The sequence below is a fragment of the Sminthopsis crassicaudata genome, chromosome 3 (assembly GCF_048593235.1).
Source record: "Sminthopsis crassicaudata isolate SCR6 chromosome 3, ASM4859323v1, whole genome shotgun sequence".
In the NCBI taxonomy this organism is placed as follows: domain Eukaryota; kingdom Metazoa; phylum Chordata; class Mammalia; order Dasyuromorphia; family Dasyuridae; genus Sminthopsis; species Sminthopsis crassicaudata.
In genome coordinates this window covers 344,833,665-344,855,555 of record NC_133619.1, presented here as the reverse complement: position 1 = coordinate 344,855,555, position 21,891 = coordinate 344,833,665, and the positions used below count along the sequence as shown (strand labels likewise).

The window sequence follows — 21,891 nt, the reverse complement described above, 5'->3', positions numbered from 1 at the left end:
TTTTATTCTCATTAGAACTGTGATTTTATACATGGAGGCTTAAGCATTCCTGAATGATCCTAATTATAACTTGATTAAGGAGATCAATAACAGATCTAAATGATTGGAGAAATGTTAATTATTCATGAGTAGATGAAACCAGTATAATAAAAATGAAAATGTTTCCTAAATTAATTTATTTAGTACTCTACTGATAGGACTCAAAGGCCAAAACATGATCCCTACCTATAAAGAACTCACATTTTTACAAGAGGAGGGGCTAGAACAAGGTTATAAACCACCATTTAATACAAAGTCTATTAATAGTAGATGAATTGTAAACTAAAAGCAGAGGTATCCTGTCATTAATGAATAACTAAACAAACTGTTATTTTTGAATGTAATGGAATGTTAGTATGTGAGAAGAAATGGACATTTGCAAAAAGAGGAAACTAGGAAGAATCCTTTGAGCTGATAAAAGTGAAAAATGACTTGGAAAGACTTTCTTATCAGTGCAGTTGAAAACCATGAATCTAAAAGAATGAAGATAAAACATGACTCTTCTGATAGAACTAGGTGATGATCTTGAAATTCAGAAAGAATATTTTTGGAGGAATATGATTAATGTGAGATTGCATAGTGATATAAAATTGAGGACTGCATTTTTCCTCCCCCCCCCCCTTTTTTTAATTTGCTGAAGATAATAGAGGGAAAAAGTAATTTTTAAAAAATTCTTGTTAATTGAAAAAAATCTTAAAAAAAAGAAAAGATTAGTTAAAATATTGCCACTTAAAAAAAGACATTTGATATTTATTTATTACCAGATTATGAACAATGGGACTGCAAAATATTGTATGAGTATTGTCTTTGGACTAAATGATCCATGATTTCTTAAACTTTGTTACTTTAAATAGGATTTTAGAGCATTGATTCTTAAGGGTGATGAAATAGCTTATTTTGGATATTAATACATAGGTAATCACTTTTTTTCAGTTTCTGAAAGTTCTAGTAAATAGTAACATAAATATTTCATTTCAAATTTCATTTATTAAATCTATTTTTAACTAAAAGCAGGTTTGGGGGCATTTTTCCCTTTCATATATTTTATATTCATCATTTATGAAGGTGTTCTTGATAACAACTATAAGCTATTAAAAAAAAAAAAGATGTTACTTATCTAGTATCATAGGACAGTGAGGTATTCTCTAAGTTAATAAAGAAATTTCATATAAGACTAATTTTTATTGTTTACAAAACTTTATATGTTAGCTATATTCAATCCCTGGACCTCAGCCGACTCAACCCCAGCCCCAGAAGCAACCTCAGCTCCACCCCCATTCAGGAGTGGTACTATAGAGAGTATAATCAAGATAATTGAGGAGCAGAGTTTACTTGTAACATGGGTACAGATTGCTAAACTCTTGGCTGCATTAAGACGCACATCCCCTTGGTTCTTAGAGGAAGAAAAGATAGATGTAGATAAATGGAAGCTAGTGGGATTTGAAATGAAAGAATTTCATGCAAAAAATGGGCCTTGTTCAATTTCTGCAGAAGTATTTTATATCTACAACATAGTTCAATTAGCCTTAAACTATCAAGCAAGTTGTAGGAGAAGGAAAAGTTTTAAAAATGAACAGAGGAGGAAGTGTGAGGAAAAAAGGAAAGATCAAGATCTTTCCCTAGAGCAAGAGGATTTAAATGAGGAATTATGGTATGATTCTCTTGAAGAAGCTTCAACCCTGCCTAGAGAACAGATTATTGACAGGCCCACATCAACCCCACCTTCAGAGGTGGAGGAAGAAGGAGGGGAAGAAGCAGAAACACAAACAGAATTGCCTGTGAAGCAGCCTAAGCCTATGACAAGATTAGAAAAAGCATTGGTTAAAGCTAAGAGAGAAGGACAGGATATAAGTGATTTTATACATGCATATCCTGTGATTGAAAATACTGACTCTGTAGGTCAAAAAAGGAGAAGATATGCACCTTTAGATTTGAATAAAATTAAAGATTTGAAAAAAGGTTGTACCCTTTATGGGGCTACATCAGCTTATGTTAAAATGTTACTAGATGGTTTGTCTTATGAAGTCCTAACCCCAAATGATTGGAAATCCATAGCAAGGATATGCCTGGAACCTGGAGAAAATTTATTATGGCTTGCAGAATTTCATGAATTATGTAAAATTCAAGTCAGATGCAATTTGGAAATAGGAGTTAACACACAATTCACTTTTGAGCACTTGGCTGGTGAAGGTCGGTATGGAGAGAATTCAGAACAGACTAATTATACCATGACAATATATGAACAAATTGCTAAGGCTGCAATAAAAGCTTGGGGTGTCCTCCCTGGACAGAAAGATCGCGGAGAGGCTTTCACTAAAATACAGCAAGGTCCCAATGAACCTTTTGCAGATTTTGTGGGACGTTTGCAAACTGCTGTCAAAGGAACTATTGGAGAAAATGCAGCTACAGAAATAATGACCAGACATCTGGCTAAGGAAAATGCTAATGAGATTTGCAAAAGAATTATATGGGGATTAGACAAAGATGCTCCTTTAGAGGAGATCATAAGACGCTGTGCTACAGTGGGAACAAATGCTTTTTACACCCGGACAATGATGAATGTGGAAAGACAGGGTCCCTCCTGGCAAGGGCCTTCTAGAGAAACTCGGCGATGTTTTCAATGTGGAAAAATTGGACATCTAAGAGCTCAGTGTAGATATGGAGATACAGTGAGAAGACAGGGTGAGAGAAGACCTAAAACTCCATGTCCAAAATGTCACAAGGGCCTCCACTGGGCCTCCGAATGTAGATTGACACAGGGAAATGACAGGTGGGGCCCAGCTTCAGCCCCCCAAGTGGGGCATGATGGCAGCCGAGGTTACATCCAGAGAATTTTAAGACATGATCAATCAGCCAAAAGGCAATCAGATGGAAGAAAGGGATTGAAATTAGGAAAAATAGAGTTGTGTGCAATAGAGACTACCGAGATATTCCCTGGAGAAGTGAAATCTGTTCCTGTTGAGCCTATGGATCCTTTGCCTCCAGGCACAGTAGGCTTGACCATTTCACCTTCTGAGAGTGCCTACAAAACAGTGTCCATCCATACACTGATGTGGGAAACTGGAGAACGTGTATCTAATATCCCAGTCACTAACACAGGTAGACAACGTGTGATTTATCAACCAGGAGAAGTAGTAGCATCAGGCTTATTGTTACGGACCCCTAATAAGCAACCTCGTGATAGTCGCCTAGATTTTGACTCCAATGAACAAAATCCAGGAATATATTGGACAGCAGCTGTGACAGCTGACCGACCTATGCTTACTATTTATATAAACGGAATACCATTTGAAGGATTGGTAGACATGGGTGCAGATCGTACAGTTATTAGAGGTGCCAATTGGCCCAGTTACTGGCCAAAGATTAAAGCAGACACCTACATGTCTGGGGTGGGAGGATCAATAGCAGCAGAAGTTAGTGCTAGGCCTTTGAGATGGGTATTTGAAGGAGAAACAGGAGCTTTTACTCCTTTTGTGGTTGAAAAAATCCCCATCAATCTGTGGGGAAGAGACATTTTACAGCAGATAGGATTACAAATAAGCACTTCGGCTTTTTAGGCAGGGCTGCTGTTGAAGGCCTACCTGCACTTTCACCAGTTCCTATTCAGTGGAAGACTGATTCATCAGTGTGGGTAGAACAGTAGCCCTTAAGAAGGGATAAAATTCAGGCCTTATTAGACATAGTGAACGAACAACTGGACCAAGGACACTTGCGGCCTTCTCTAAGTCCTTGAAATTCCCCAGTATTTGTGGTGAAAAAGAAATCTGGAAAATGGAGGATGTTAACTGATCTAAGAAGAGTAAATGAACAGGTGGAAACTATGGGAACTCTTCAGCCTGGACTTCCATCTCCTACTCAGTTGCCAAGAGAATGGCCTCTATGGGTTATAGACATTAAGGATTGTTTCTATTCTATCCCTCTAGATAAGGAGGATATGAAAAGATTTGCTTTTTCAGTGCCTAGTGTTAATTTGGCCGAGCCCTATAAAAGATATGAATGGACAGTTTTGCCACAGGGAATGAAAAACAGCCCTACTATGTGCCAAATGTATGTTGCTGCTGCTCTTGCTCCAGTAAGAAAAGCCTTTCCAAAAGTAATATTGTTACATTATATGGATGATATTTTGGGATGTGCACCTGAGGAACAAATGTTAGAAGCATGTCTACAAAAGACCATGGAAACATTAAAGTACTACAAACTGCATATAGCTACAGAAAAAATTCAAAGACATGCTCCTTTTCAATATTTAGGATATGAAATATATCCTAAGATACTCACAGTACAAAAGCTTTCTTTAAGAACAGAGAAGTTGAACACCTTAAATGACTTTCAAAAATTAATAGGAGATATCCAATGGATGCGTCCAGTGTTAGGCTTAACTACCAATCAACTACAACTCTATATGACATTTTAAGGGGAGACAGTGCTTTAAATTCACCACGCCAGCTTACAAAAGAAGCACAAAAGGCTTTGAGAGAAGTTGAACTGGCTTTATCCAATGTGGTTGAAAGAGTCACTCAAAAACCCTTGGAAATATCAGGTTTTGCTACAAAAGAGGCACCCACAGCAGTCCTTCATCAAGGAGACAGAGTGATTGAGTGGGTGAACCTCCCAGCACAACCAGAACAAAGCCTTACACCTTACCCAGTGCTTGTGGCTAGGATTTTATTAAAGGCTATTAAGAGAGTAACACAATTATCTGGAATAAGTCCTGAAAAAATATACACATTCTATACTAACGCACAAATTAATGTATGCTGTGAGACCATCCCAGAATGGCAAATTTTATTGGCCACCGCTCCAAATTTTGCACATGGATCTCCATTAAAGATAACCCGGCTACTACATAATTGGCGATGGGTCTTTGAAGCAAAGGTTTCTAAGGTTCCTCTTAAAGGACCAACAATCTTTACAAATGCCTCCAAAGAAAATATTTGTGCCATATACTCTCATGATTTAACCATAAAGAGAGGAGAGTAATCAGGACTCCTTTTCAATCCACTCAACAGAATGAATTATTTGCTATCATGCTAGCTCTTACTTATTACCCAGGAGACGTAAATATAATTACTAATTCAGCTTATTCTGTAGGTGTAGTACAAAGAATTGCCACAGCCCAAATAAAATTTGCAGACTCCAATATTTATCAGCTCTTTAAGGAACTTCAAGAGCAAGTGAGAAAACATCCAGGCAAGATTTATATCTTGCATGTCCACTCACATAGTGGACTTCCAGGTCCCATTTTTGATGGAAATTCAAAGGCAGATAGCCTTCTAACCATGTTAGCCCGTAGTCCTTTATTTCAGGAAGCACAAGAATCTCATTCTAAATATCATCAAGCTGCTCGAGCTTTACGTTTACAATTTGGAATCACAAGAGAGGAAGCTAGGAGCATAGTAAAAAGCTGTACAGCTTGTCTTCCTTTCCACGCTGCTACACTCCCTCCAGGGAAGAATCCTTGTGGTTTGAGACCCAATGAAATCTGGCAAATGGATGTGACCTATTATAAATCTTTTGGTCGTCTATCTTTTATTCATGTCGTGGTAGACACCTTTTCAGGATTCACATTTGCAATGCCAGCAGCAAAAGAGACAGCCCGAGTGGTCACTGAATTCCTTATACAAGCATTTGCAATTATGAGTGTACCACAAGCAATAAAAACAGACAATGGACCTGCATATACGTCCAAACATTTTACACACTTTTGTGCACAGTATAAGATTTTACATACCACGGGCATACCCTTTAATCCTCAAGGGCAGGCAATAGTAGAGAGACAGAGATATTAAGACACTCCTCCAAAAACAAAAGAAAGGGGGAGCCACAGGTAACCCTAGAGAACTTCTAAATTTAGTTCTCTATACCATTAATTTTCTGATTTTTGACAAAGATGCACTGGCTCCGGCAGACAGGTTTTATAACCCACCAGAAGGGCAGTGTCCAGTGCGAGCAGCTCCACTGTCCTTAGGTAATCGCCAGGTGATGTGGAGAGATCCAGAAAGTGGTGAATGGAAGGGACCAGATAGGTTAACTGCCTGGGGAGAGGGTTTGCTTGTATTTCTTCAGCAGGAGAAGGAATCAGATGGGTGCCAACAAGTCGTATTCGCCTTGTCCATCAGAGAGAGACAGAAAAAGAAAAAGATCTCAAAATAAAAGAGAAAATCTAAGAAACATCTGACACTGAAAGAGCATGGATAATAAGAAGACTGTTAAAGAACTTTAAAACCAGCAGGAATCATTGGACTTCCTCACACAAGATGAGACTAATGGACAATGGACTTATGGACATTTATAAATTTTCAATTTATGATTATTTGATTATGTTATTTGTCATATACTTCTAGCATGTGTTATGTTACTATGTGCTTATGTAATTTATGTAATTATCTGTAATACTTCCCATATTGATGGATTTATGTTTCAAGGTCATGACTGTCCTATGTTCTAAATCAAAAGAAAGGGTGATGTGTTAGGATTACTAGGTGAGAACTCAGGTTGTCTGGACAGTGACAAGGTGAGAATTCAGGTTGTCTGGACAATTACAAGGTGAGAACTCAGGTTGACTTGATAGAAGGAGCAAGCTCATTGGCTGAAGTGGTTCTTCCCAGAAGCCCTTGCATTATCTCACGCCCATTCTCTGGGAGGATAAAAGACAGAACAGTGGGCCTGGAAAGTCAGTCTGCCTGGAGAAGGATAAGAGCTGGAGGAGATTCAGAGCCAGGATTCAAGAAGAAGACTCTGCACTACATCTTGCTTGACGCAACTCTCTGCAGGAAGGGAAGTCGGCTCTCTGCAGGAAGGGAAGTCACTTCTCTGGACAAGAGTTAACAGCAACTGCCTGGAGACAACGGTTCACTACAGGAAGAAGAATCTGTCCAAAAGATTTGAGTAGACACAGCAGATCTCTTCCCAGAGAGCGATCCGGCAGCTTCTGGAGACGACAGCTCACTACAATTGGCGTCCACACGTGGGGTAAGGACTTTTGCTTATCCTAACAAGAGGAGCTAGACCAGACCTTCGCAATTTGGTGCCCGAACAAGGACAGACACGGTCCTGATTCCAGTGGAAAAGCCTCCTATCCAGATCTCAGTCTCTCTAACCCAGAACCGTGAGTAACGAGGAAACTTTGTTAAAGATTAAGTGAGCGTGCTAATAGATAAATAAGGAACTTAACTTGTTAAGGGCTAAACCAGGAATCTCTTATAGCTGAAATGGGGCAGATGTTAGCTATATTCAATCCCTGGACCTCAGCCGACTCAACCCCAGCCCCAGAAGCAACCTCAGCTCCACCCCCATTCAGGAGTGGTACTATAGAGAGTATAATCAAGATAATTGAGGAGCAGAGTTTACTTGTAACATTTATATTATCCACATGAGTAGAGTAGAGAAAAGGGACCACCTAAGCAAAACAATAGTAATGGCCAGTCAATAGTCATTTTCTTGCTTGGCTGAACAACATGCTCAACAACATCCAGTCTTTGATGAAAGATCTCCATTGCTTTTAATTTTATTAAGAATCATACAGCTTTTCAGTATCCTTACTAAAATATGTTGCCTAAAACTGTAGATGTCTGATGGGACATGCCTTATGAGACTATTGCCTCCATTGTTCTGCATACTAAGTCTCTCTTTGAATCCTTTTTTTTTTCCCTTGAGGCAATTGGGGTTAAGTCATTTGCCTAGGGTCACAGAGCTAGGAAGTGTTAGGTGTCTGTGAACAGATTTGAACTCAGGTCCTCCTAACTTCAGACTTGGTGCTCTATCCACTGTGCCACCTAACTGCCCCATACTAGTTCATTCTCTCTCTCTTCCAAAATTTTTTTTTTTTTTAACAAAATATGTCTTTTTATTTACCAGATATGTGCATGGGTAATTTTACAGCATTGACAATTACAAAACCTTTTGTTCCAACTTTTCCCCTTTCCCCTCCCTGAGATGGCAGGTTGTTAAATATGTTAAAGTATAAATTAAATATATATATGTATACATGTCCAAACACTTATTTTGCTGTGCAAAAAGAATCAGACTTTGAAATGGTATTCAATTAGCCTGTGAAGGAAATCAGAAATGCAGGTGGACAAAAATAGAGGGCCTGGGAAGTCTATGTAATGGTTCATAATCATCTCCCATAGTTCTTTCACTGGGTGTAGCTGGTTCAGTTCATTACTGTTCTATTGGAACTGATTTGCTTCATCTCATTGTTGAAGATGGCCACGTCTATCAGATTTGATCATCATGTAGTATTGTTGTTGAATACAACGCTCTCCTGGTCCTGCTCATTTCACTCAGCATCAGTTCATATAAGTCTCTCCAGGCCTTTCTGAAGTCATCCTGTTGGTCATTTCTTACAGAAGAATAATATTCCATAACATTCATATACCACAATTTATTCAGCCATTCTCCAATTGATGGACATCCATTCATTTTCCAGTTTCTGGCCACTACAAAGAGGGCTGCCACAAACATTCTTTTTTTTTTTTTTTTTTTTTTTTTAATTTTATTTTATTATATATATATATATATATATTTTATAATATTATCCCTTGTATTCATTTTTCCAAATTACCCCCCCTCCCTTATTCCCTCCCCCTGACGACAGGCAATACCATACATTTTACATGTGTTACAATATAGTCTAAGTACAATACATGTGTGTGAATATCATTTTCTTGTTGCACAATAAACATTAGAATCCGAAGGTACATGCAACCTGGGCAGACAGATATTAGTGCTAACAATTTACATTCCCCTTCCAGTGTTTCTTCTCTGGGTGTATCTACCTCTGTCCATCATTGATCAACTGGAAGTGAGTTGGATCTTCTTTATGTTGAAGATTTCCACTTCCATCAGAATACATCCTCATACAGTATCGTTGTTGAAGTATACAGTGATCTTCTGGTTCTGCTCATTTCACTCAGCATCAGTTGATTTAAGTCTCTCCAGGCCTCTCTATATTCCTCCTGCTGGTCATTTCTTACTGAGCAATAATATTCCATAACTTTCATATACCACAATTTACCCAACCATTCTCCAACTGATGGACATCCATTCATCTTCCAGTTTCTAGCTACAACAAAAAGAGCTGCCACAAACATTTTGGCACATATATGTCTCTTTCCGCTCTTTAGTATTTCTTTGGGATATAATCCCAGTAGTAGCGCTGCTGGGTCAAAGGGTATGCACAGTTTGATAACTTTTTGGGCATAATTCCAGATTGCTCTCCAGAATGGCTGGATTCTTTCACAACTCCACCAGCAATGTATTAGTGTCCCAATTTCCCCACATCCCCTCCAACATTTGTCATTATTTGTTCCTGTCATCTTAGCCAATCTGACAGGTGTGTAGTGGTATCTCAGAGTGGTCTTAATTTGCATTTCTCTGATCAGTAGTGATTTGGAACACTCTTTCATGTGAGTGGATATAGTTTCAATTTCTTCCTCTGAGAATTGTCTGTTCATATCCTTTGACCATTTATCAATTGGAGAATGGTTTGGTTTCTTATAAATTATGGTCAGTTCTCTATATATTTTGGAAATGAGACCTTTGTCAGAACCTTTGTTTTTAAAAATATTTTCCCAATTTGTTACTTCCCTTCTAATCTTGTTTGCATTAGTATTATTTGTACAGAAACTTTTTAGTTTGATGTAATCAAAATCTTCTATTTTGTGATCAATAATGATCTCTAGTTCTCCTCTGGTCATAAATTCCTTCCTCCTCCACAAGTCTGAGAGGTAGATTATCCTCTGTTCCTCTAATCTATTTATTATCTCCCTCTTTATGCCTAAATCATGGACCCATTTTGATCTTATCTTGGTATATGGTGTTAAGTGTGGATCCATATCTAATTTCTGCCATACTAATTTCCAGTTTTCCCAACAGTTTTTTCCGAATAATGAATTTTTATCCCTAATGTTGGAATCTTTGGGTTTGTCAAAGATTAGATTGCTATAGATGTACCCTTTTTTGTCCTTTGTATCTAATCTGTTCCACTGATCTACCGGTCTATTTCGTAGCCAATACCAAATGGTTTTGGTGACTGCTGCTATATAATATAGCTTTAGATCAGGTACACTTAGACCACCTTCCTCTGAGTTTTTTTTCATTAGTTCCCTTGCAATTCTTGACCTTTTATTCTTCCATATGAATTTTGTTGTTATTTTTTCTAGGTCATTAAAATAGTTTCTTGGGAGTCTGATTGGTATAGCACTAAATAAATAGATTAGTTTGGGGAGTATTGTCATCTTTATTATATTCGCTCGGCCTATCCAAGAGCACTGAATGTCTTTCCAATTATTTAAATCTGATTTTATTTTTGTGCCACAAACATTCTTGCACATACAGGTCCCTTTCCCTTCTTTAAAATCTCTTTGGGATACAAACCCAGTAGTAACACTGCGGGATCAAAGGATATGCACAGTTTGATATCAGTTCTCTCTTAATGAAATATATCATTGCCATGTCTGTCCCATCATTAACTAATATTGTATCTGGAGTCTATTAAAACCTCTTGACTTTAAGAAAAAAAGCACTTAAATTTCTGTTCATATATGTCTATAATCTTTTTCACACAACTGTTTTTAATCAGGCTTACCTCTTTTTTATACTTAGGAAATTGATTTTTGGGGTTTAATTTAACATTTGGTAATATGTGACTAAATGGTACAAATCTATGAGTGCCATCACTTTTTTTGCAGAATTCCAGACTAGCAAAGAATCCCAGAAGCCATCTTATCCAGAATAAGGATTTTTTATGCAGCATGCTCAGCCATGGTATTTAGCCTTTCTTTGCTTGAAGCCCTCTATTGAAGCAAAACTCAATACTTCTCAATATAACCCATTCTACTTTTATATATCTTTAATTGTTATGGAGTTTCACTTACATCAAATGTAAACTTGCCTCTTCCATCTATTTATTTTGCTTTGGAGTCAAGCATTGCTGCTAGAATGTCTTCCTCATGAAAATAATCATATTCTTGAAAACATTTTCCCTCTTGTTTTCTAGTTTCCAGTTTAACCAGATATCATGTCATGATCTTGAGATTCTTCACTAAATTATCCTCTTCTGTACCCCTTCCTGCTTCTCAATATATTTCTTAAAGTATGATACCCAGAATGGAACACAGTGATGTGATAGAGTATAATAGATACTGGGCCTAAAATTGATTTTGCAGTAGCTGATTATTCAAATTCGGAGTGCCTTTGTATTCATTTGATTTCTCTGTCAGTTCTACTCACTAGAAAGATCAACTAACTTCTCATGTATAATATAATGGTGCTGTTTAATCTCTTATCTAATCATACTGTTGCTGTTAGGGGAAAATGTATTTCAAGTTGCAACAGCAACACCTCTCCTGACCAAGCAATTTGAGCAAAAGTTGCTCTATTATGGGCAAGTTAGGAGGGAGAAAGAAAAGGTTTACTTGTTTCTTAATTCTCTTAATATTTATGAAAATAGAGGCTTCCTTTATACTTGTAATTTTATAAAAGAAAGGGATACCTTTTTACATCTGCCTATGTTTAAAAGGTGTTCTGAGTTGATTATCAGGAAGTTGTACTCTTAAATTTTCTGAATTGATTACCAAATACTGTTACTTTTTTAGGATTTCAGATTTAGGCTTTTTTTTTTTTTAATGTATTTATTTACAAGTTCAAGATTGCCTGTCATCTCACCTCAGTCAGTCAGTGAACATTTAAATGTCTAGACACTGCTAAGCATTAGGAATTCAAAAGGGACAAATTATAGTCTCTGTCCTCAAGGAACTTATAGTTTAACAGAACTAATTATATCTCTGTCTGTTTACCTATATATATCTTAAGGCAATATTATCCTCAAGACATTTTACATAGGATACAAGGGAACATTTATTGGAGTTCCAGTTTTTGTCTGACATTAGATTTGGAATCATACAACTTAGGTTTCAATCCTGGTCCTTCTGTATGACCCAGGCAAAACATTTAACTTTATGTCCTCATCTATAAAATGAGGGAAATTAGACAATTTCTATGGTTACTCATAATTCATAATATGTTATTCTAGGATCTTATACAAAATACTCTGTTGTAAAGCAATTAAGTGATTTATTAAGTTGGTATTCTTTTTAGTAAGTAATGAATAATTGAATTCATTACTTCTCATTTTGTGCTTCCCTAGCTAGTCCTCTACAGGGACCTTATTACTTCACGTGATAGAAGCCTTTCTCTGTAAGGTTCTGGTTAGCTTTCTGGAGGTCTTGGGACCAGCCTTCATTTTAGCAGAAAAATCACTATGAGAATAATCAGGGATAAAGTTCAAAGTCTTTATTATCTCCTTCACAGTCTGTCTGCTTTGCCTAGGACCTGGCTAACTTTCTGGAGGCCCTGTGGAATGGGTTTTGGTTTCAGTGGCAGGAGAAGCCACCAGGACAGTCTCTATCTTGAAGTCTGTGTCTGGCTGAGTTTGTCTTCAGCTTATATACTCTATTACAATTACATCATTTCACTATACTGAGTATAAACTAATCATTATATCACTAGGGAACCATTATTTATTGCAAGCTTAAATTAATCATACTGAACTAGAGAACTGACATATTAAACTAGATAACTATTGTCTTATCAATTCCACTGAGTTAACACAGCTTGTTGTAGGATTAAGTTAATCATACTGAATTAAGTTAATCATACTGAGCCTTAAGTTTCTCCCAAGTTCCTGCCCTTTATATTCCTCAATGTCCTCAACATCACTTACAGTTTAAAGAGCATATAGCAGTCCATTGCTACTTCTACGTTCTTTTCCACATGTATTCCTCTTTGTTCAATTCTTTGTTGGTAACATGTCCTTTTCGTGCCTACCATATCATACTCCATATGCTACTTGCTCTTCTGATGACCTATGCTTTTAATTAATTCTTCAAAGACTGTGGTATTCTATAATTTTGCATCTTCCCCATTACCAAACAAAAGCAGGTCAGACACTAGACATTCATTTTTTAAATGAGCAAGCCAAAAATAGATCCATCCAATACACTATCTCTTCCTCAGTTCTTCCTACTCTACAATTAACCTTTAAGAGAACTGATCTCTGAAAGTTATCACTGCCCTTCTAATTGTCAAACGTAGTTGTTTTCATTACTTTTAATTCTTGATGTCTGCATCATTTGACTACTTCATTTAGTCTGATGAAATATATTTTCTTCAAGGTATGTAGGTGGTTCAGTAGATAAGAGTACCGGCTCTGAAATCAGGACGACCTGAGTTCCAATCTGGTCTCAGACACTTACCACTTCCTAGTTGTGTGATCCTGGGCAAATAATTTAACCCCAGTTGCCTCAGCAAAAATGAACAAACAGCAGTCATTTCTTTAAAAAATATTTATATATGTACTTTCTTCCTTTTGTTTCAGAAATTACTTTTCTTCTTTATGCAACTACCCTTTTCTTTGTTTTCCTGCTCATATAAAGTAGGTGCTTCTCATTCTTTTCTATGATCTTTCTACTCTCTGCCTACATTCTCATTCTAACAATTTAATTCTCTGTCATAGCTTTGCAGAATGCCAAATATGGATATTCAGTTCTTCATTTTTAGCTTTTAAGGGGAACAGTGAAATAAAGTCATAGGAAAATTAATTTGGGGAATAACAGAACCAATCTTCATAAATAATTTAGAGGCTCTCAGCAATTCAGTCACGAGTTAATAACTAGGTTGAAGATTGTGGCAGTGGAAACTGGGGGGAAAAAAACAAATCTGAGATCAGTCAATAAGTATTTATTAAGAATTTACCATATCTTATTTACACACATGTATTGTATCTAGGTTATATTGTAACACATGTAAAATGTATGGGATTGCCTGTCATCAGGGGGAGGGTGTAGAGGGAGGGGGGGGATAATTTGGAAAAATGAATACAAGGGATAATATTATAAAAATATATATATAATAAAAATTAAAAAAAAAAAAGAATTTACCATATCCTTAGGGAAATGGAAACAACAATCTTTTATTAAGCCACGTATTATTATTATTCGCATTTTACAAATATTAACTGTCAAAGACCTTGCATTCTAATGGAAGAGACAACATGCAAATACATATGTACATATGGAATATTTCAGGAAGGTGCACAGAAGAGAGACCAGAAATGATTTCCTTTCCTTTTCTTTTTCTTTTCTTTTTTCTCTTGTCTTAAGGTCTTGTCTTGTCTTGTCTTGTCTTGTCTTGTCTTGTCTTGTCTTGTCTTGTCTTGTCTTGTCTTGTCTTGTCTTCTCTTCTCTTCTCTTCTCTTCTCTTCTCTTCTCTTCTCTTCTCTTCTCTTCTTTTGCTGAGACAATTAGGATTAAGTGACTTTCCCAAGGTCACACATCTAGGAAGTGGTAAGTGTCTAAGACCACATTTGAACTCGAGTCCTCCTGACTTCAGAGCTGGTGCTCTGTGCCACCTAGCTGACCTGAGGAAGGATTTTTTTTTTAAAAGTAAAGCTTTTTATTCACAAAGCATATGCATGGGTAATTTTTCCAACATTGACCCCTGCATAACCCCCTGTCACAAATTTTCCCCTTCTTCTCCACCCATCCCCTCCCCCACCCAGCAGGCAGTTCAATACATGCCAAATATTCCCCAGTACATGCCAGATCCAATATGTGTATACATATTCACATAGCCATTCGATTGTGTAAGAAAAATCAGATCAAGAAGAAAGAAAAAGAAAAACTGAGAAAAAAGAAAGAAAATGCAAGCAAATCATAACAGAGAGAGTGAGAATGCTAGGGTGTGTTCCATCCTCTGTTTCCATGGTTCTCTGTCTAAGTATAGATGGTTCTCTTCATCACTGCACAAAACTGGTCTGAATCATCTCAATGTTGAAGAGAGCCATATCTATCAGAATTGGTCATCATGTAGTCTTGTTGTTGCTGTGTATAAGGATCTCTTGGTTCTGCTCATTTCACTTTTCATTAGTTCATGTAGGTCTCTTCAAGCCTCTCTGAAATCATTGTTTCTTACAGAATGATAGTATTCCATAACGTTATGTACCATAATTTATTCAGCCATTCTCCAATTGATGGGCATCCACTCAGTTTCCTGTTTCTTGCCACTACAAAAAGGGCTGCCACAAACATTTTGGCACATACGGGTCCCTTTCCTTCTTTTAAGATCTCTTTGGGATATAATCCCAGTAGAAACACTGCTGGATCAAAGCGTATGCACAGTTTGATAACTTTTTGAGCATAGTTCCAAACTGCTGTCCAGAATGGTTGGCTCCATTCACAACTCCATCAACAATGTATCAGTGTCCCAGTTTTCCCATATCCCTTCCAATATTCATCATTATCTTTTCCTGTCATCTTAGCCAATCTGACAGGTGTGCAGTGATATCTCAGAGTTCTCATGATTTGCATTTCTCTGATCATTAGTGATTTGGACCACTTTTCATTTGGCTACAAATAGTTTTAATTTCTTCTTCTGAAAATTGTCTGTTTATATCCTTTGATCAATTTATCAATTGGAGAATGGCTTGAGCTATTATAAATTTGAGTCAATTTTCTATATATTTTAGAAATGAGGCCTTTATCAGATCTTTTGGATGTAAAAATGTTTTTCCAGTTTATTGCTTCCCTTCTAATCTTGTCTGCATTATTTTTGTTTGTACAAAAACTTTTTAATTTAATATAATTAAATTATCTATTTTATGGTTAATAATGATCTCAAGTTCTTCTTTGGTCCCAACTTCTTTCCGCCTCTACAAATCTGAGAGGTAAACTATCATATGTTCTAACTTGTTTATAGTATCATTCTTTATGTCTAGATCATAAACTCATTTTGACCTTATTTTGGTATATGGTGTTAGGTGTGAGTCTATGCCTACTTTCTGCCATACTAGTTTCTAATTTTTCTCAGCAGTTTTTGTCAAATAATGAATTCTTATCCCAAAAGATGGGGCTTTTTGGTTTGTCAAATATTAGATTGTTATAGTCATTGGCTATTTTGTTCTGTGAGCCTAACCTATTCCACTGATCAGCTGTCTATTTCTTGATGACCGTTGCTTTATAATATACTTTTAGATCTGGTACAGCTAGGCCACCTTCATTTGCTTTTCTTTTTATTAATTCCTTTGAAACTATTCCAGATTAATTTTGTTATTTTTTTCTAGTTCAGTAAAATAATTTCTTGGGAGTTTGATTGGTATAGCACTAAAAAAATAAATTAGGAAGGATTTCTTGTTGAAGTTAGATTTCAGCTGAGTCTTGAAGTAGGGAGACTCCAGGAGGAAGGAAAGCATTCCAAGCATGGGAGCTGGCTAGAATGGAGTCAGGTGATAGCATCCTGTGGGGGCATTTACAAGTAGGTCAGTGACACTGTATTGTTTATGTAAGGAAGTAAAATGTGAGAAGAAGGAAATATAAGAACCATATTGGTTAAACCATATTTAGCTTTTAGATGCTAAACAGAGGAATTTATATTTGATCCCAGAAGGAATAGAATCACTGGAGATTTTTGAGTTAATGAAGTCACATTGTCATACCTATGGTTTTGGAAGATTATACTGATACTTGAATGAATGTTGGCTTGGAATACTGAGAGACTTGAGATAGGGAAATCAACCAGAAGTCTAGAGTAGTAGTCCAGGCATTAAGCAAAGAATACCTATACTTAGATGGTAACTGAGTAGAAAGAAAAAGGGATACAACAGAAAGATATTATGAAAGCAGAAATGACAGGACTTGATAGAATACTTGGGTTTTGTATGAAATGACACTAAGATTATGAGTGTGAGTGACTGAGAAAATGATACCTTTACTATTAGGAAATTTAGAGGGGAAAGGGTATGGATACAAAGTTAATGAGTTCTCATTTTGATGTATTGTTTGAGAATCTTTAATGTTATCCAAATGCATTTGGTAACAGGAGACTGGAATTCAGGAGACAGTGTAGGGTTCAGTATATAGGGCTGGTAATTATTTGCATAAAGATGATAACTGAGTCCATGGAAGCTGATTAAAAGAGATTAAAGAAGGCTTGGGGAGCCATTAGGGATAAGAGACTCACTTTTAGCAAGTGTGTCATAGGTGAAGATCTAGGAAAAAAGACCCAAAGAAATTGTTTGGACAAGTAGGGTAACCTGGGAGAAAGAGCAATGTCACAATAACTTAGAGAAGGGAAAATTCCCAAGTAGGGAAGGACATCAAACAGTACTAAAGGCAGCAAATAGGTCAAGAAAGATGAGGATTGAGTAAAGTCCTTCAAATTTGTTGGTTAACAATTCATTGATAAGTTTAGAGAGAACAGTTTTACTTGATTAATGAGGTCAGAAATCTGATCAAAGAGTAAGAGGTGAAGAAGTGAGGGCAAGTATGAATGATTATCAGAAGTAGGAGATTAGAACATAACAGTAAATAACAGGTGGACTGATCTAGTGGAGGGTTGTTGTTTTTTTTGGCATGGGAATTTCTTGGATGTTTTTGTAGGTAGCAGGAAAAGAACCAATAAATAAGGAGAAACTGAAGATTAGAGAGAAGAGTGGGTATGATAGAAGAATCAGTCGGCTGTACAAGATGAGGGGATGACATCAGGGATGCCTGATGGTTTTGTTTGTCAAGGGGATAAGTTAGTTCATAATTTGAAAGCGAATAAAGGAGAAGATGGTGGGGAAAGTTTTAGTGACATGAAATGAAGGGAAAAGGTGTTCTCAGTGACATCTGATGATGTTTGAAGCAAAATCCTCACCTGAAAGAGGGTGTGGGTATTGGGAAGAAAGCAGTGTTTGAGAAGAGAGGGTAAAATTATTTTGTTGAATGAGACAATGAATTTATCATAGAGGTATAAAAGGATAACCTTACTTCAGTGAAGGCAAAGTTGGGATTACATAACATTTTGTAATTTGTAGAGGACTGGTTGCCAGGGTTTGGTGATTTTCTTCAACTCTATTCAGCAAGAGGAGAATGTAACCATAACAAGGAGCCAAGCTAGAACTGTGGTTGTGAGTAGATAGAAGGGGTCAGATGAAAGAAGTATAGTTAGAAATTCAAGACAATAGAGAAGGAACCAAAGATCCCTAAAATAATGTGATTTCTTGCTTTAAACAAGATGTGCCTATTTGGGGATCAATAAGTTCTTTGAACTTAGAGAGCTAGAAGGCACTTTAGATAGAGGTCACCTCTTCCAATGGGGATTACAAATTCACCACTCTTACAACACACTATTTATTGAATTGTGCTTATGACTTGAAAAAATTAAGTTATTTTATTTATTTTTATATGCTGCGTTTAATCTGATGAGCAGGAGAAAATATATAAATTGTGTAGAGTTTGGGTTTTTTTTTTTTTTAAGTCATTGGCAAGAATTAGCCAAATGAGATGGAATAAGCCCCTGTCACTACTTACTTAGTAGTATCTTGTTCTTGGTTTCTGAAATTGGCTGTTGCTAGTTTTGAATCATTAGATTGTATTAATGTTAGTTCTTTCCTCTATCCATAAAATACGTAACTTACTTGAGGATAAAGATAGTGTAATTTTGTTTTTGCTTTGTGTACAGTCAGTTTTGCTATAACTCAACATATGAATTCTCCAAAAGCAAAATTGTATAATTAGAAATTTTAGGGCTTATGGGAAAATGGTATTAAGGTTACAATGCTCAAAAACTTTGTCACTGACATTAAAAACAAAAAGATAAGAATCTAATAATAGTAATGCAATTTTACATGTGATAAATCATTAGTTAAAATATATATATATATATATACTACAATAAATAGTGGCAAATTCCAAAAGTTTATTGCTCTGGATATAAGAGAAGGGGATTAGGCAGAAGGGATATACTATATGGACAATTCTTCTGATCACAGCTCCTACTGTACCAGAAGATTGACTGTCAACCTTTAAAAAAAAAAAAAATACCTGAATTTGCTTATGGAAATGGACTTTGGAAGCATCAAAGTTTGTGAGTTATTGTGAAGTATTAAAGATTTCTGCATTCTCTATGTTGCAGGGAAGAATTGTGCATATGCAAACTCAAAATTATTATGTTCAAATTGTTCCTTTATGTTTCAGTTACAGGACAAATTTACATTTTCAAAACAACTGTTATTGCAGGACTGACTTTATATTTGTCTAATTATTACTTGCAGATGCTATGGAAGCAAGCTCACAACTACCCTATGTTTAACCTTCTTATGGAAATTGAATCTTATATGTTTGCATGTGTGAATCAAACTGCTGTTTATGAAGAGCTTGAAGATGAAACAAGAAGACTCTGTGATGTCAGACCTTTTCTTCCAGTTCTCAGAGTGGTAACAAGAAATTGTGACCCAGGGGAAAAATTAGACTCCAAAATTGGAGTTCTTATAGGAAAAGGTAACATTAATCTCAACGTTGTTTTTTTGTTTGTTTGTTTGTTTGTTTTCCTGTTATGTGGGAAATTATTAAAATCATGAACATGTCAAGAAGTATTCTTATATACAGCTAAACATGTAGATGAATTCATATGATATTTGGGATTTTTTTAAGTCAGGTTATTATGAAATAAGCTTTTAGCATAAAAATTTTTTTGGGGGGGCAATGTTATTACTTTAATAAAACTGTTTGGCTTTCTGTTTCTCAAGCAAAGTTCTCATTTATTGTTCTAATTTTAACACATAAGTTGTATTCTAATTTCTATAGTTAGGCAAAGTAATTGCCAGTAAAAATAGGACATACCATATAGCTTTTTGTTCTATATGGGTATGTACATAAATATCTCAGTGACCATTGGGGAGAAAAAGACTACTCCTGAGAGGGGGATCTTGAGACTGAAAAAAACCTTCATGTTCTGATCAATGTAGTAATTTAAATATTAAAAGTGTGATATTCAGAGTGAGTAAAGACTTTAACTTTCCTGATTTTGGGGGAGGAGGGCCTGATGTAGAGGCATGAAGAATGTGTCAGTGTGGACTAATGGTCTTTTTGGAAAAGGGATACAAAAAATGGAAGATATATAATAATGACCATATTGTTAGGCTTGGTTGATGTGTTTGGTTTTAAAGAAATGATCTTTCCTCTCTTTTCTCTTATTATAAGGTATAGTTCAATGGATAAGGTAGGGATGCAAAATATATTTGATATTAATGTGACATGGAAAACCAGAATATCTTTCTTGGCTTTGTACTTATGACAGAATATTCACAGAACCCAGAAAACTTACCCTATTTTCTGGAGCTACCATTGTATTACCTCGTTTTATTTTTATTTTTATTCATGTCCCCTTTATTTCCCCTTAAACTCCCAAAACTGAATTCTTTCTTATGACCAAAAAAAAAAAAAGTATTTAAGCAAAGTGGTCATAATGATCATGTATTCCACTATATGCTACATTATACCTCTGTGGTCTCTTACCTATCTCCTTGGAAATGGAAATATGGTTCGTCCTTTACTCTTCAGGATTGAGACTGGCTGTTAACATTTAGTCAGAGTTCCATTACTTCTTGTTGTTTTCACTTATATCACTACAGTTATTGTGTGTATTGTACTTCTGGTTTGGCTTAATTTCTTCTGAATCAGTTTATATAAGTTTTCTCAAGTTTCTATGTCAAATTTCAATCTGTCTCATCGATTTTATGTGTGGAGAAACATTGTCACCTTTTAAATATTTATGGTGTCGAACAAGACATGTTTCAAACTTTTGAATGCACTATTAAAAAAATCATATTTTAATTTTGGATATGGTTTTTGTTCAGTTGACTTTGGATTTTTCCTCATAAATTGTGTGCTTCTTGGTTGAATTTTAGGATCATTTTGTGTTCCCTAAATACTGAGCCTAAATACCTCTAGTGGATGTAGGGGAAAGCTAGCCAAAAAGCTAAACAAATTTGGAAAATTTGGAAAATTGACCAATCTACGTTAAGACCTCAATTAAAAAGGATTTTCTAGGAGTTGCTTACTTTCCACAGCTTTATGTTTTAAATATAACCACTGTTCTTCAAGGCATATGAATCTAAGACATATAAAAATTAAATATAAGCTTTTATAATGCATGTACAATTTAGCCTCAAGTTTAAGCCTCTAGCCTAAGATTAGAAACATAACTTTATAATTTCTTTCAGTACTTTTGGGAACTAAAATTTAAATGCTCTCCTCTATCCCCTAATCTCCTAATGAGCTTTTGTAATTTGCTGTAACACTTTATTTCATTAAATCCAACAATTACACAGTTTTTAATAGTTAATCATAATACGTATAGTTAGCAATGAAATGGAAGTTGTTATACGTGTTAAATAAATCTTGAAGAAAATTTATGGGTACAAGTTATATGTATATTTAGAAATTGACTACACATTTAAGAAGCAATCCAGAATGAGCTTTCATTAAAAAAATACTTAATAAATCAGGCCTTACAGTTGCAGTTTATGTAATGAGATAAACACAATTAGGGACTGATGAGGTCATTCCTCCTGGTAAAACAATAAACAATTGGTGAGACTGTAACTTCTGTTTAAACTTCAGGAGCAAGCTTGTTGCTTCTGCCTCAACCCACAAAAAGACAATGAAACCTTTACTGATACAACTGAACTAACTAGTCTAAAAATATGCTTTCCTGAAAGTTGATATGCCTGATAGTTTGTTTCTTTGTTTGTTTGTTTGTTTCTTTTTTTTTTTTTATGGTCATTATTATTTTAAATCCACTATTTGATTTCTAATTTTTTATGATTGGGTAATATCTGTGTGTCTGTATATTCCAGAAGACATGCTATGAGGGTCTTTATCAAAGCAGTTTCATAAATTAAAAAAAAAAAAAATAAAGTTTAGGTTTCTGTTTGATAGTTAAACAAAAGCTCTGCTTGAGCTTATATCATGATACCTGTTACAATATGTTAAGAAATGTATGCTTATAGACACTAATTTTAGTCAA

General features: G+C 35.7%; 1 protein-coding gene across 2 annotated transcripts in view; it reads left to right on the top strand.

The window, feature by feature from the left end:
* The window catches only part of PIK3CB (phosphatidylinositol-4,5-bisphosphate 3-kinase catalytic subunit beta), a 167,849-nt gene that overhangs the window by 83,912 nt on the left and 62,046 nt on the right, over positions 1 to 21,891 (top strand). For both annotated transcript variants that reach the window (XM_074301652.1, XM_074301651.1), the window contains one exon: positions 19,136 to 19,361. In XM_074301652.1, the coding sequence (XP_074157753.1) occupies positions 19,136 to 19,361 (226 nt within the window). The remainder of the gene's footprint in view (positions 1 to 19,135; positions 19,362 to 21,891) is intronic.